This window comes from Saccopteryx leptura, chromosome 5 (assembly GCF_036850995.1).
Source record: "Saccopteryx leptura isolate mSacLep1 chromosome 5, mSacLep1_pri_phased_curated, whole genome shotgun sequence".
In the NCBI taxonomy this organism is placed as follows: Eukaryota; Metazoa; Chordata; class Mammalia; order Chiroptera; family Emballonuridae; genus Saccopteryx; species Saccopteryx leptura.
In genome coordinates, this window is record NC_089507.1 from 82,173,910 (window position 1) to 82,190,412 (window position 16,503).

Genomic DNA, 16,503 nt, shown 5'->3' on the forward strand with positions numbered 1-16,503 from the left:
GTTTTTGAGAATGACACATAATCATGAATAAATCAGATCCTTTTGATTTAGATCCTTTTGATAATCTACACCTTGCCTTCCTGTAATTCCTCATACAATGAATTAAGGGTCAAAATATTGTAATGATGACTCTGATAGAATTTTTAAATAAGTATCAGTAGCAGCAATTGCAAATAACAGAGCATGTGGTAAGAGTTGTCGGTGAATAATCCTGATAAGGAGCTATGTTAAAAGTAAAGGATAACAGTGTCACCGGGTATAATATTTAATGTTGATGACTAAATTGGGAAAGAGAACAAAAGGAAAGGAGGACAAGAGGGGAGAGTATCTACAACTATGACTTGTATGTAAACATAATTTCCTGATGATTCTGGCTAGAGACTTTACATCACAGAGTCTTCAGAATCAGTATCCACTTCACCCACTATACTTTGGCACTATTGATCTTTCTATAATTTTCTCATTCCCTCCTGAGGGGCTTTCCCCTGCAAGAAATTCTCATCTGTTTAATCCTTTTAGTGGTCATCTTCTCATGAAGGATTCAGGTTAAATATCACTTATTCAGAAGTACTTCCCCTGACCGCCCACCCAAAGGTAGCTACCCAGTCACTCTCTATCCTATTACTCTTTGTTATTTTTTTTGTATAACATATACCATATCTGATATGTTCATATTTATTTATTATTTTTAATATTGTCTCTGCCTCCCATTCCACTCACACTAAAAAAATTTTTTTTTTTTTGTATTTTTCTGAAGCTGGAAATGGGGAGAGACAGTCAGACAGACTCCCACATGCGCCCGACCGGGATCCACCCGGCACGCCCACCAGGGGGCGATGCTCTGTTGTGACCAGAGCCACTCTAGCCCCTGGGGCAGAGGCCGAGGAGCCATCCCCAGCGCCCGGGCCATCTTTGCTCCAATGGAGCCTCGGCTGCGGGGGGGGGGGGGGGGTGGGGGGGGGGAGACAGAGAGGAAGGAGAGGGGGAGGGGTGGAGAAGCAGATGGGCGCTTCTCCTGTGTACCCTGGCCGGGAATCGAACCCCGGACTTCTGCACGCCAGGCCGACGCTGTACCACTGAGCCAACCGGCCAGGGCCTAAAATTTAAGTCTTATAAAACCTCATCCTTGTCTGTCTTGGTTATTGCTTTATCTTCAGTGCCTAGATAAGTGCTAGGGACCTCATGATTATTAACTTAGAGTTGTTGAATATTAAATACATAAATTAAAAGGAAGAGTTCTACCAAGTTCAAAGTGAGTTGTAGAAAATCAGCCAACTACATAGGCTTTGAACTCAACTAAAGCCACAGTCCGCCTGCAGTTTCCGTGAAGCTGTCCTGGTTCCCTGGGCGCAGCAATAGATCAGCACGATCCTGCACAAATGGCCTTGTGGGCATCCATGAGAGAGCCATACTTACAAAGCATCTTACATCTTACAGTTATTAACTTAACTGGACATCTATTGATACAAAATTCACTAAAATGGCCTGACCTGTGGAGGCGCAGTGGATAAAGCATCGACCTGGAATGCTGAGGTTGCCGGTTCAAAACCCTGGACCTGCCCGGTCAAGGCACATATGGGAGTTGATGCTTCCTGCTCCTCCCCCCTTCTCTCTCTCTCTCTCTCTCTTCTCTAAAAATGAATAAATAAATTTTTTTTTTAAATAATAAAAATCCACTAAAATGTAAACACTTTGAAAGAGGGGAGCTTGTCTGGCTTGTTCACAACTGATTCCTCAGTACACACCAGTCTGAGAAATATTAACTGACATATGCATGGCAATTAGCAAATCATTGTGGACTATTTGTTAAATAAATGAAAGGAGGAGGAGGCAAGTGAGGCAAATAGGCCATTAAAATTTGGGGGCTTATATAAAGGAGTCCTAAAAATAGAGCTCATCTTGCTATCCCATCCTTCCATGCCTTCTGCAGAAATTCTGAACTATATTTCAGTTTCCTACTGTTCAGGCTAATAACATTGAATGGACTATGAAATCAAGAAATGTTTGTGCAGGGCTGTGTATGAAGGAGTATGTAGTTTCACAACTATTACTTTAACAGAAAACAGAATTCTGTGTCTATTATGATCTTGTTTTTAGCATTCCTCCCAAAGATTTTGAATTTATATGAATAAGTCTCATTATTATTGACGCCAAAAATATGCCAAACACATTTATTTTTTATCAGTATTTAATGTCACGTGACAAAATGCTACAGTTTGGAGATACAGTTGGTCCCCTTCATTCACAGAGCTTAAGAGGGGGATTGTACAGGTGTTATAAGATCATCTAAGACGAGGTCTTAAAGCTAAGAGAGTCTTCAAGGAGAAAGAAACCTAAAGAATGTTTATGATATAATTAGAAGATAAAGAAAAATAATGAAAAGGTCATTCCCAGCCAAGAGAACTTCTATCTAAAGGTTAAGAGGTGAGAGCATTGTATATTCAAGGAACTGAAAGCAATTACCATGGCTGTTGCAGAAAGTGTGGCAAAACATTTGCAAGAAATGGGGTTGGAGACTAAGCAGATATCAGATAATGATACTTTATAACCATACTGAGGTGTTCAGATTTCATCTCAAGGGCTGTGGGAAGTCAGTGAGAAATTTTAAGCAGTGAGTGACACAGAATTACTTTTAAGTACAGAATTACATGATCAGAGTTGTACTTTAGAAAAATTCTCTAGATAAAATAGGCAGAATTAATTTGGGAGGAGGAAGCAAAATTGCTGTCAAGGTACTCCACTTCCAAAATGATTGATTAGGTTAAAGACTTAGCCTCCTACTGTAAACAACCATATAATTGAGAAAAATATAGAGAGAGACTATTACTGTTTTAAGGCATTGGACAACACATAGTACAAATATATATATGACCATTGACAAAAAAACCCCCAAAACAATTGAAATGATCTCTACATTTCTGTCTGAGGCACATTTCTAGTCATGGCACAGAAAAGTGGTGCCCAGGGAGTAACAGCCTCACCAAGTAGAGAAAGCAGAGTTCAGATTGTGAGGATGCTGAAGTGGCTGGAATTTGCAACTTAAGATTCTGAAGATGAGAGATCTGTGGAGAGAATGAGCTCCAAACTATTTTTCTTAATTGTTTTTAGGGGGGAGGCAGAAGGAGATATAGATGGAGGGAGGAGAGGGGAGAGAGGGAAGACAGGGGAGAGGGGGAGACAGGGGAGAAGGGGAAAGAGGGAGAGAGGAGGAGAAGAGGGGGAGAGGGGGAGAGGAGTTGAGGAGAGAGAGGGAGAGAGGAGTTGAGGAGAGAGAGGGGAGACAGGGGAGAGGGTGAGACAGGGGAGAAGGGGAAAGAGGGAGAGAGAAGGAGAAGAGGGGGAGAGGGGGAGAGGAGTTGAGGAGAGAGAGAGGAGACAGGGGAGAGGGGGAGAGAGAGAGAGGGAGAGAGAGGGAGATAGATAATGGGGAGACAGGGGAGAGGGGGAGGCAGGGGAGAAGGGGAAAGAGGGAGAGAGAAGGAGAAGAGGGGGAGAGGAGCAGAGGAGTTGAGGGGAGAGAGGGGAGACAGGAGAGAGAGGGAGTGGGGGAGAGGGAGAGGGGAAGAAGAGGAGAGGAGTTGAGGAGAGAGAGAGGAGACAGGGGAGAAGGGGAGAGAGAGAGAGGGAGAGAGAGGGAGATAGAGGAAAGAATGAAATGCTTGAACTCGCTCCGAAACTCTTGCATAGGGTGTCATGAGTCTCTAGTCTAATACAAGCTGCACACGCAGAAGATGAGGTTCAGAGACCTGGCAGAAGGAAGCTCTGGGAGGCAGCACACTGCTTAGAGATGCTGGACTTCTGACCTGCCAGACTGAAGAGACCTTGCTGAACATACTGGGAGTTCAGTTGAGACTGCAGAAAGGTCAAACGTTAAAAAAAGAGTAGGGTATTTTGTTCCAGAGCAGGAGCTACTCTAGACCTACACTCCCAATTCCCAAAATCAAGTTTCAACAAATCAAACTCACCTGTCAATATATTTACTACCTTCCAGAACAAAACTCAATGACAAGAAAGCAGGAAGCTTCCTAATAGGTCGTATTCTACTTCCTCTCACTAAAAGGATAATTATATTCTCTCAATGTTGATCAATTAGTAATCTATGAGTTAAAGAATCTGGGATTAATGTGCTATCACCATATTGATGAAAATACTATTAGAGGCAGGGTGGCCTAGCAAATACCAAACAGTTCTTTTTTCTATTTTTGCGATGGCCATGGATTTATTGTGAAATTAGGACACTTTAGAGGACAAGAATCTTAATATAACAAAGCTCAATATAGGGCAATGGATTTTTCTGCTCTTTAATTGAAATTCTCTATCTCCAACATGTAGATCAATAACAGACACAAATATTTGTTGAATGAATAATATTTTAAGAAAATATTTCAAGCAGAGAGACTAGGAAAAAAGATGCTCAAGAAGAATTAGCCATGGTTTAGACTGCAAGGCCGTGCTAAACAGAGAAATTGAGAGATTTGCGAAACACTTAGAAGGAAGAATTTACTGAACTTGTTTGGCAGTATGTTGTAGAAAAAGGCACGGAAGTCATCCAAGATGAATCCCAGGTTCTTGTTTGGACATATATGCAATTCATGCTGATGCTGTCCACTGAGACAGGGAGGGCAATCAGGAGAAGAGCAAATTTGGTGCAGGTTTTAGGAAGAGAAAGATGGACGTTTAATTTTAGATATTTTGGTTCAAAATAATTATAGTATATCTAAGTGGATACATCTGGTAGGCTGATGGTTATCTAGAACTGAAGTTCAGGGAACAGGTATTAATTTTAGATTTGTGTAAATTCCAACAGCAGATGCTGTTTAGGGTCAAACTAGAAACATTATGTGAGCTTAATACTTTGCACTTTAATGCTTATTATACATTTTATTAGAATTAATTATTTTAGTTATTTATCTCTTCTATCATCCACACTTCAGCCCTTAGCTCCAGATAAAAATTGTCGACGAAGGGTTCTGATTGACAAAAGGGAGTTAGATTCCTATTCCATTGGGCCGATCACTGCATTCAGGGACCTGAGGAGCAGCATGAATCCAGCTAGGTGCACCTACGATGGAGAGGAGTAGTCCAGATGGGGACAGTTCTGTGACTGAAAGGACCCTATTAGAACCCCATGGTACAGAGGGAAGGATCAATTCCCCTAGAGAAGAAAAATGAATGGCTCCTCCAGATGATGTTGGTACTGAACAGACAAACAAGGAAAACCATATCTCCTCACCTAAACTATACGCCTCAAAAGGTTAGGGGATATTCAAAATGAATAGGAAGCGATAAGGTATCCCCTAATTTCTGTGAGCAGTATATCACAATGTATATTGGAGATGTGGTTTTTTAAAGATTCTGCTGGCTCCAAGGTAAATCCTAATTGATTTAAAAGGGCACTATATACAGAGTGACATCTGGGAAAATGAGACAATGGGGAAAGTAAAAGAAACTTTATAAACCTTATACCATTTATTTGCTCACTATGTAACTCTAACATTCTCTGTCAGATTCTGGCAAAGCTCTGTAACATTCTACGTACTGACTCTCTGGCAGAAGTTCTACAGTGGCTGCTTCACGCAAGTTCAAAAGGTGAGATTAACCCAGAGCCCGTTTCTTCCCTTGGTATGGATGGCCGTAGCATAGCCTTCCAAGTTCCAGATTCTAACAGCTCTGCCAGTTCCCCATCAAAACCATCAACTCAGTCATCTCCGAGCCTCCGTAAGACCCTTTTGTGGCTTGTTCCATGAGAACCCATGCCAGTCTTAATGGGACAACCACACATAGCATGGAGCAGCTATCCTCAAACTTAGCTGGTCATCAGGCCGACCGAAGCCAAATTTCTGAGGTGGGTGGGACCTGAGGATTTGGATGTTTAACAAGTTCCCAGATGATGCTGATAAAACTGGTCTGGGGACAACTCTTTGAGAACCGTTGCACTAATCAAAGTTAGGAAATACCATGTGCCAGGAAAAGACTAATGTTTTAAATGGGAGTATTTTAGAAAGAGTCCCTTACTCCAGGAATTCAAGACGACTTGGCAGGCAATTGAGAAAATACTTCTCAATGGGGTAAGCAGTCTTTATTTATCCTCTATTTTTTCCCCTTTTTAAAGAATATAACAAAAATATTACACAAGAAGTAAGTGCTTATTGTTGGGGGAAAAGGAAACAGAAAAAAAAAGAATAATAATAAGTAAATTATCACAGACATCATTTCAGTGAATGCTTAGTGTACATCTTTCTAGATATGCTCGTACCCATCAGTCTGTATTTAATGAGGTCACATAGTACTTTTTATTATTTTATTTTTACTCTTTTATTCTTTCTTTTTTCATTTGGCAGTGGCCTATAAGGCTTGAGTTTTGTACTCAGTATTTGAAACCTATCACTCTGCCATTCAGAGATAAGTACCTCAGTGAGTTAACTACCACAGGCACTCTGCAGTATCACAGATCAACAGCAACTAGGTGGTTACGGACCAACTTTTTTTGCAGAAACCTGACTCACACATAGGTGCCTTCCCAGAAAACAGATTGCCAGACTTTTGCACTGGATAAAAAAACTAATTCAGTGTTTCTAGACAATGATAATCACAGCTTTCATGTCCCTCCCACCCCTTTTGTTAAAGCAGAAAAAGAATGGGTCTCAGCTTTGATTCATGCTGAGCTGGCTGAGATAAACTTGTTGGCTCACCCTTGCCCTCTAAGAAGAAACATCTCAGCAGAACCAGCAGCAGTGACTGGGAAGCCAACTGAACTAACATCGCCCTCAGATTCACCCACGACATTAAAGTTGCTGACCAGATCTAGAGAAGGGCATCAATTAACCAGGTAATTACACACAATGGCTACCTAGAGGGCTTATGGTACATAAAGACTTAGAATTCTCTTTTCATTATCTTTCAAAACACTAAACATGCTGAGGTTTTAAGTCTTCTAGATTCACTAAATGACAACAATGTGTATTTGCTTTTGTTTTTGTATTCTCATAAGTATAATGAGAATCATTCTAAATCATACTTTTCAGAGCATTTTTGCAGGGGCTATGACTTCCTTACCCAAAAACCTTTCTTTTTGAGGAAAAGCAAGAGTAGTCATCCAGAAATCTAAAAAATATATAGTTTTTGGTTTTTTAGTTTACTTAAAAATAAAAGCTATACAGAAAATCTAAATTTTATGTTATATTTTCTTAAATGTATCATAGAGGTATCACTTTTTTTGGACAAAACAATACAAGAGTAAAACAAGTTGCTTCACTTAATTATCTTTGACATATTCCTGGGGGTCAGAGGGGAAAATAACTAGTAAGAGAATTGAAAAATATTTCAGTAGAAATTCTTCCTAAACCTTGCAATTTCAATGACAGAAGAAAATAAATATTTATCAATATGTATAACATCATGGTGAAAGACTGTGGTAAGAAGTTATTTAAGCTGGGAAAGAAAATCTTATTGCTTTGAAATTAAAAATTGAATAAAGCTTAAATTCAGAGACCATAAATATTCAAAACATATAAGAGGTGACTTTAAAAAAAGCATTAAGATACAGGAGAAATTTGTAGCATTGTATTGTAATTTGTCTCCACCTTTAAGTTTCTGTAACATTAGAAACTGAGAGATAGAGTCAGTCTCTCTACCTTAGTGCATGTGATGTGCTGTTTAGATATTTACTTGAAGTCAAAAGAATTTTTCATTGGACAATACATTTAATACTGTCTACTTTGAAACACAGAATTTTGGAATAGCGTATTTAAGATGCATATATATACTTAGCTAATATGATGATATTGCAGCCTATAGAAAATACTTGTTTATACCTATGAATTTCACTTTCTCTTTCTCCAATTGGTTTAGAGTGTCAAGTCAAGGATCTGAAGAAAATAAGGAAGTACCAAAAGGTTAAGTACAGTTTGTGATAATTGCTGAGTTGTTATAAGGAAAACATATAAGTATCTAACTGGTTAGGGACACAGATATTATGAATCTATGGTTTTAAATGCAGTGAAATACAACATTGATTTCCAGCTATTCTAAAGGACAGCATCTGCTGAATTTCTCACAGAGATAAATTGGACATAAATTTAACTTTGTATTGAAAAATAAAGTGCCTCATTAGGGATAGACATTCTTTGAGAAGCAAGACAGAAGGACACAAGGAACTACAGGTTGGGTCATACCAGTCCAGTGACAGGAGAAGCCTGCACTGACTTAACAAAAAGACAAAGATCTCAGAGTTTTGGTTCTTCACAGCTTAACTGTTATTGAGCCAAATAATTTTCACTAGAAACAAATTCAACAAGAGAAAACAGTAAAATGGCAATCAGCCAGGAGATGCCCCATGAGAGAGCTGAAATACAAGAGTGAATCAGTTTTGTGTCCCTACTGGAAGCCTAGCTCCAGCCTACAGTTTGGACCAAGAAGAATTAAAAATGGTGGAAAGTCCTATGATGGCCCAGAATAGCCCAATTGCAGTATCCCAGTGGGATTGATAGCTCCTAGCATTAAAACAAGCACAGCAACAATCAAAGACTTTTGAGCAATGATTATAGAGCAATGACCATGAAGGATGTCTACTAGCCTCAAACAAAATCTACCATATTATTTCTACAAGTTTCCCTTATACCAGGAATGATATGGTAATTGATTAAAATCCCTAAAGGTCACTCTAGGCTCTAGCAGGTTCTTTTGGAATCAACCAACCCAATAGGGGCTCTCTTTGCTAATAGGCAATAATAAGTATAATTTAGAAATTAGAAAATACCCCCTTATTCTGACACTCTAAGGATTATCTATTGTATCTGTCTTCTTCAACCAAACACTTCATCCCCAAAAAGCATCCTGACAGTAATGTTTTTTTTACTCAAATTTATGTCTTAACCTGTTGGCCCCAAATCTATTTTACCTTGTCTCGACATTTGGAAAATTTCTGTATACAAATCCCCAAATAATACCTCTTCACTTCTAGTGTTGATGTTTAGCATCTCCCCAAATCCTTATTCTTCCTTGGATGTGACCATGTAGGCCTTGGGGAGGTCGCATGAGTATAAATAACTTGTTTTAACCTGCTTGTCTACTTTTTGTCTCTTAGAACCATAGATCCTTCTTTCTCTCACTGGTCCCATTGTGCCCATCACCACCCCTAATTCATTTTTACCAAAATGACATTTGACTCTAAGAATAAAGAACATATCTGCATATTATAGAACAAATAACTCATTAAAGATGAGCAGATAAAACAAAGATAAGAATAGATTATTTTATGAATTTTGGGTGCATTTGGTTCACCTAAACTTCATATAGTTATTTTTGTATGTCATTTGCTACTAAAACATGGCAGAAGCTATGTTCGATGTCTCAATTATGGTCTTATTTAAATTTTTTTCTATTTCAGAGGCTGAACACAAGCCTCCAATGTTTATAAGAAGAAATAAGATGACAATACCTGTTGCAGACTATTTCAGCAGACCAAACTCTCTGCCCAGGCCTAAAACTCTGGAGAGCATGTCAACAAAACCAACATCAGCAAGGAGTATACAAGGATACAATCTCTCTCCCCAGAAAGCATTTTCTCCTTTAACATACCAAAGGTAGAAAATCTAGACTGGGCTAATTCTTTCACAAACATGAGCTTCACTTTGTTACAACATCAAGTTATTATTTTTTAAATATTTTGGTATTGAAGAATCAATAGATCTTCTATCTGGTGGCACCTGTATAAAATGCTACTAAACAAATACTATTGGAGACAGTATTTCTATTTGTAGTTAATTTTAATGCCATGTGTAAAAAAATAATGTTTGTTTATACACTACATTTAGTCATGATAATTACATGACCAAATTATACTTCCAATATTGCACTGTTAGTATAATTACATAAGTATAGGGCCCTGATATTAGAAAAATCATAATCAGAATTAAGCAGTTATATTTCAAAACCTGTTCAAAACTCTGACAGAAATAGAATCTGAGCTAACATCTGAGCTAACTTTCACAATGTCTGGTGTTTATAACGTTGTTGGGATATTGGGGGAAAATGTTCTCTTCCCTCCAAGAAAGAAAAGCTATAAAATTATCCCTCACCAATGAGCTAGAAAGAAACTAGCTTCCACTTATTATTAATTGTGATGGTATTAACAAATTTCCTAATATTGAACATTTTGTATTTTTCCTTAAAATAAACCACTCTTGGGCCATGACTATTATTCTTTCAGGGTACTGCTAGATTCTGCTAATTAGCCAATCTTTTATTTAGAATGTTTGCTCGATATTCAAGAGATACTATAAAATGTGTGGGTTACTGTGTGTACATGCGTGCATGCATGTGGGCAATGTTAATATTTACATTGCACTTACTGTGTGTGAGGAATAATTCTAAACACTTTAGATATAGTAACATTTAATTTTCACAATAACTATTTGAGGTAGCTACTAGTTATTCTCATTAAAAAATAAAACTAAGGAACAGAGAATTCTATTCATTAGGATAAAATATACAGTTGCAACGCATGTTGTCTTTCACATACATATTTATATCTTTTCTAAGAGCCCAAAGGGTATATTTTTAGTCATCAGATGACTTTGCTTTATTGGTGATTCAGAGGCCTGTGATCCTTCCATCTTGTGGCTCAACCATCACCAAGGGTTTCACTGTCAAGTGCATCCTGCTGGCAAAAGAGGAAAAGGAGATTGGAGAAAAGTATTAATTTCCTATAGTTGCTGTAATAAATTGCCACAAACCTAGTAGCTTAAACACAAATTTAATCTCTGACAATTCTGTGGGCAGAGGTCCAAAATGAGTGTCAGTGGGCTAAAATCAAAGGGTTGGCAGGCTACATTCCTTCTGGAGGCTTAGGGGAGAATACATGTTCTTTTTCTACCTTCTAGAGGCTACCCACACTATTTGGCTTATGGATCCCTTCTATCCTTTTTTTATTTTTATTTTAAATTTATTGGGTTGACATGGCTCACCAAACAATACATTTTTCAAGTGTACAACTCAATATAAAACTATCTACACCCCACATGCTACACCCTGCCCCAAGTGAAGCCTCTTTCCACCCCCATTCACCTCCCTTTGCCCTCCTCCTACTACCTTTACACGCCCCCCCTTGCCTCTGGCTATTGCCACTCTTTTGTCTGTATCTATTTGTTATGTGTATATGTTTTTTGGCTAATCTCTTCACCTTCTTTGATCCAGTCTTCTCTTCCCCCTTCCCCCTGAGAGCTGTCCATCTCTTCCCTGTGTCCATACCTCTATCTTTAATGCCAACAATGGCCGGTTGAGTCTTTCTCAGAGCATATTACTCTGACACTGACTCTTCTGCCCACTTTGTCTGGTGATTACATTGGGTCTGGATGTTATCTAGGTCAGTGGTCCCCAACCCCCGGGCCGCAGACTGGTACTGGTCCATGGGCCATTTGGTACTGGTCCACAGAGAAAGAATAAATAACTTACATTATTTTTGTTTTATTTATATTTAAGTCTGAACGATGGTTTATTTTTAAAAAAATGACCAAATTCCCTCTGTTGCATTCATCTAAGACTCACTCTTGACACTTGTCTCGTAAGTTCAACAATTATATTTAAAAATACCACAGTTTTTACGCCAGTTGCATAATTTTATTTTGTGTATTTATCCGTCCCACCCTAAAGGCCAGTCCGTGAAAATATTTTCTGACATTAAACTGGTCTGTGGCCCCAAAAAAGTTGGGGACCACTGACCTACGTTATCCAAGATAATCTTATCTTAAGGTCAAATGATTAGTGATTTTATTCCCCCCTACCATGTAACATCACAGGTTCCAGGGATTCAAATCTTTGGGGGACATCATTTTGCCTTCCACAATGAAAAAAATGTGCTTCAATTCTTGATTTTGAAATAGCAAACATCACTTCTAATTATATTCCATGATTAAGAAATAGTCTAGCTGAAAGGGGGCTGACTTAAGAAGCAGTCATATTCCAGCAATACAATAGTTACATTCAGTCATTTTTATTTATTAGTATAAGTTTTTACAGTGAGATTTGTACCTCAATGCAACAATGGGTCAATATATGAAAACTGATCAATGAAATATGCCACATGAACAAAATAAAAGACAAAAATCATACCATCATCTCAATCAATGCAGAAAAAACACTTGACAAAATTCAACATCTTGACATGATAAAAAATACTCTCAATAAACCAGAAATAAAAGAAGTGAATCTCAACATAATAAAAGCCATGTATGAAATACTGACAGCTAAGATTATATTCAACAAGGGAAAAGACTGAAAGCTTGTCCTCTGTACTCTGAGATCAGGAACAAGGCAAAGATGCCCCCTCTCACTACTTCTATTCAACATAGTGCTGGAAGTTCTCGCCAGAGCAACCAGACAAGCAAAAAGAAGAAAAAAAAGAAAAAGAAAAAAAAAGGCATACAAATTGGAGAAGGGGAAGAAAATAAGTAGTCATACTATTCAAATAGATCTACAGATTCAGTGCAATCTCTATCAAAATCTCAATGACATTTTGCAGAAATAGAAAACTAATCCTCACCTGACCTGTGGTGGCGCAGTGGATAAAGTGTCAACCTGGAAATACTGAGGTCGCTGGTTCAAAACCCTGGGCTTGCCTGGTCAAGGCACATATGGGAGTTGATGCTTCCAGCTCCTCCCCCCTTCTCTCTCTCTGTCTCTCTCTCTCCTCTCTAAAAATAAATTTAAAAAAATTAAAAAAAAAAAAAAGAAAACTAATCCTCAAATTTGTATGGAATCTCAAGGGACACTGAATAACAATAACAAAAAAATCTTTGAGAAAAAAAGTTGGAAGCTTCACACCCCCTGATTTTAAAACATAATATAAAGTAACAGTAATTAACATAGTATGGTACTAGCATATAAACCTACAAATTAATGGAATAGAATAGAGAGCCCAGAAATAAAATGTTGCATTTATGGCCAAATGATTTTCAACATGGTTCCAAGACTATATAATGGGGAAAAAAACACTCTTTTTAACAAATAGTGTTTGGAAAACTGGATTTCATATGCAAAAGAACAGCTATCTTACACTATATAGAAAATTAACTCAAACTTGATTAGAGACAAATGTAAGACCTAACACTACTACATTCTAGAAGAAAACATAGAGGAAAAACTTAATGACATTGGATTGGGTAATGATTTCTTAGCTATAACACCAAAATACAAGCAACAAAATTAAGAACATAGCTAAGTGGGATTCCACAAAACTTTAAAACTCACAGTGAACATAGTGAAAAGGCAACCTAAGGAATGGGAGAAAATTTGCAAATTGTATATTTGATAAGGTGTTAATATATAGAATATATAAGAAACTTCCACAACTCGGTGACAGAAATACAACCCAATATAAAAATGGGCAAACAACTTGAATAGATATTTCTCCAAAGGAGATATACAAATAGCCAAGAAGCACATGAAAAGATGCTCAACATCACTAGTCATTAGGGAAAGGCAATCAAAACCACAATGACATATCATTTCACACCCATCATAATGTCCACTATCAAAAAGCAGAAAATTAATTGTTGGCAATGATGTGAAGTTGGAACCCCATGCATTGTTGGTGGGAATGTAAAATAGTATAGTCATTATGCAAACATAGTATAAATGTTCCTTAAAAATTAAAAATAGAATTACTATATGATCCAGCAGTCCCACTTCTCTGAGTATATATCCAAAGGAGTTGAGAGCAGGATCTCAAAGATCATTTGCACTCTCATGCCCACAACAGCATTGTTCAAAATAGCCAAGAGGTTGAAGCATTTTAAATATCCATGGACAGATGAATGAATAAAGAAAATGTGGTATATACATACAATGGAATATTATGCAGCCTTAAAATAGAAGGAAATTCCATCACATGATATGAAACGGATGAAACTTGAGGATAATATGCTAAGAAGCTAGTCAGTAACGGACAAATACTGTGTGATTCCACCATATGAAATACCTAAAATGGTCAAAATCATTGTAACAGAAAGTAGAAAGGTGGTAACCAAGGGCTGGTGGAAGTGGGGTTGGGGAATTAGTGTGTAATGGGTATAGAGTTTCAGTGATACATGATGACTGTTATACAGATCTGTTGTACAACCATGTGAATATACTTAATACTACTGAACTGTACACTTAAAGTGGTTAAGAGGGTAAATTTAATGTTATATTTTATTACCATAATATTTAAAAAAACAAATGGAAAATATATAGATTTGAACAACACAATTAATAAGCTTCATACAATAATAGTTCCTTCATTTTTAATTCTCTACAAAGAGTCTGTGTAAGATGATTTATTTGCTTTTGGTATGTCTCACCATATATGCTCATGACATTTGGTCCTGGCTTTTAAAATACTAAATCAATTTACTTAGAATTATAAAACTTGCCTGACCAAGCGGTGGCACAATGGATAGAGTGTCAGACTGGGACACAGAGGACCCAGGTTCGAGACCCTGAGGTCGCCAGTTTGAGCGCAGGCTCATCTGGTTTGAGCAAGGCCCATCAGCTTAGACCCAAGGTTGCTGGCTTGAGTAAGGGGTCACTCGGTCTGCTGTATTCCCCTGGTCAAGGCACATATGAGAAGGCAATCACTAAGAAACTAAGGTGCTTCTCATCTCTCTCCCTTCTAGTCTGTCTGTTCCTCTCTGTCTCTGTCACACACACACACACACACACACACACACACACACACACACGAAAGAATTATAAAACTCTTTGGGGTTGCAATTTTTTTCATTTACTTTTTATTTTTGGTAATTTTTATTTTCATAACTTAGATGTTTTATATAAACTTTCACATGTATGGATAGTATTTTATAATATGTTTCTGATTTAATATTTCCATTATTCATTTCTATATTATGTGTCCCCTCTCTCCCTTTTTTCTTATTGAATTTTGCCAGAGGTTAATCTACTTTACTAGTCTTCTCAAAGTATCCATTTTTGCCTTGATCATCTTTACTGCATGTTCATTTTATTTTTAATTATTGCTTCTGTTTTATTTCCTTCCTTCAACTTTGAATATATTGTCCTTTTCTTGTTAAATTAAGTGCATAGATCAGTAACGCTACTTTCTTTTTTTCTTCTAACTTAAGCAACATAGGCTATGAAATTTCCTCTGTGGAATGTAGCTAAAGCAAGTTAGAGGAAATTTAATTCTAAGTATTTTTTAATATTCATTGTTTTCTTTTGTAACAAATAATTTGTTTAGGATTTAAAAATAATTCCCAAATGCATATTTTTCAAACATATTTTAAATGATTTAAAACTTAATTATATTGTAGCAGATATGATCTGTAAAAATGACCAATTCTATGATTTTCTTGAGGGTGGCTTTGAGGCTTACCATGGGGCCAATTTCATAAATGTTCCAAATAACTTGAAAAGAATATATTTTAAAACTGTTGGACACAAAGTTGTGGATATATTAATTAGAACAAACTTGTTAATTGTATTTTTCAAATCTTATATATCCTAATTTAGGCTTTTGTGATTGATTAGCCGATTATAAAGTTGTACTAAATTTTCCCAACTATTATGGTAGATGTTATAGTTCTGTGGTCTTTGTAATTTTGTTCAATTTTATTCATACATTTTGAAGTTATGTGTAAATAGTTTAGAATTTTATAATTGTCATGACCAACTTTATCTTTAACACTTCTTTTTACAATGGACCATCTGACATTAAATTAAAAACTTCTAGGTGGTAAGGCTTTCCTCCTGTTTCACAAATTTATTTTCTACTTCAAAGTATTATTATCAGAGAAGTTGCTTATTTTATTCCTAATTTTGGAACCTATTTTCCTTTGTGGATTAATATATATATATTTACATTTATGAACATTCCTTGGACACTGGAAAACTGCTTTTAGCCTATAGAACTTGATTTTATCAATTATATCTGCTTATTAATTATAGCAGTGGTCCCCAACCTTTTTTGGGCCACAGACCGGTTTAATGTCAGAAAATATTTTCACAGACCGGTCTTTAGGGTGGGACGGATAAATGTATCATGTGACCGAGACAAGCGTAAAGAGTCTTAGACGGATGTAACAGAGGGAATCTGGTCATTTAAAAAAAATAAAACAAAAATAATGTAAGTTCTTTATTCTTTCTCTGTGGACCGGTACCAAATGGCCCACGGACTGGTACTGGTCCGCGGCCCGGGGGTTGGGGACCGCTGAATGATAGCATTTACATCTCCCACATTTATCTTTTGTCTACTTGAGCTGTCATGGTTGGAAAGCCTGCAGCAGTCTCCTTTATACTAATCATTTATCATTTCACATATTTCTGTATTTTTTCTTAATGAACATGGATACTATGTTACCTGATACATATTGCTGTCAGATCTTCACTGAGGATTGCTTTCTTAAACATTACATGTCCTTTTCTGTTTGCAATGTGTTGAATATTATCCAATATAAAAATTGTGACTTGTCTTCTTTTTATTTTGTTATTCCAATATACTTTTCTGCT

The 16,503-nt window shown here is 37.1% G+C and overlaps 1 protein-coding gene across 1 annotated transcript in view; it reads left to right on the plus strand.

The window, feature by feature from the left end:
• C5H4orf17 (chromosome 5 C4orf17 homolog) overlaps positions 1-9,636 on the plus strand; it is a 33,677-nt gene extending 24,041 nt beyond the window's left edge. The window contains exons 5-8 of the mRNA XM_066386485.1: positions 5,508-5,589; positions 6,631-6,829; positions 7,852-7,895; positions 9,389-9,636. Of these exons, the coding sequence (XP_066242582.1) occupies positions 5,508-5,589; positions 6,631-6,829; positions 7,852-7,895; positions 9,389-9,588 (525 nt within the window). The 3' untranslated portion in view covers positions 9,589-9,636. The remainder of the gene's footprint in view (positions 1-5,507; positions 5,590-6,630; positions 6,830-7,851; positions 7,896-9,388) is intronic.
• The last annotated feature ends 6,867 nt before the right edge of the window (positions 9,637-16,503 follow it).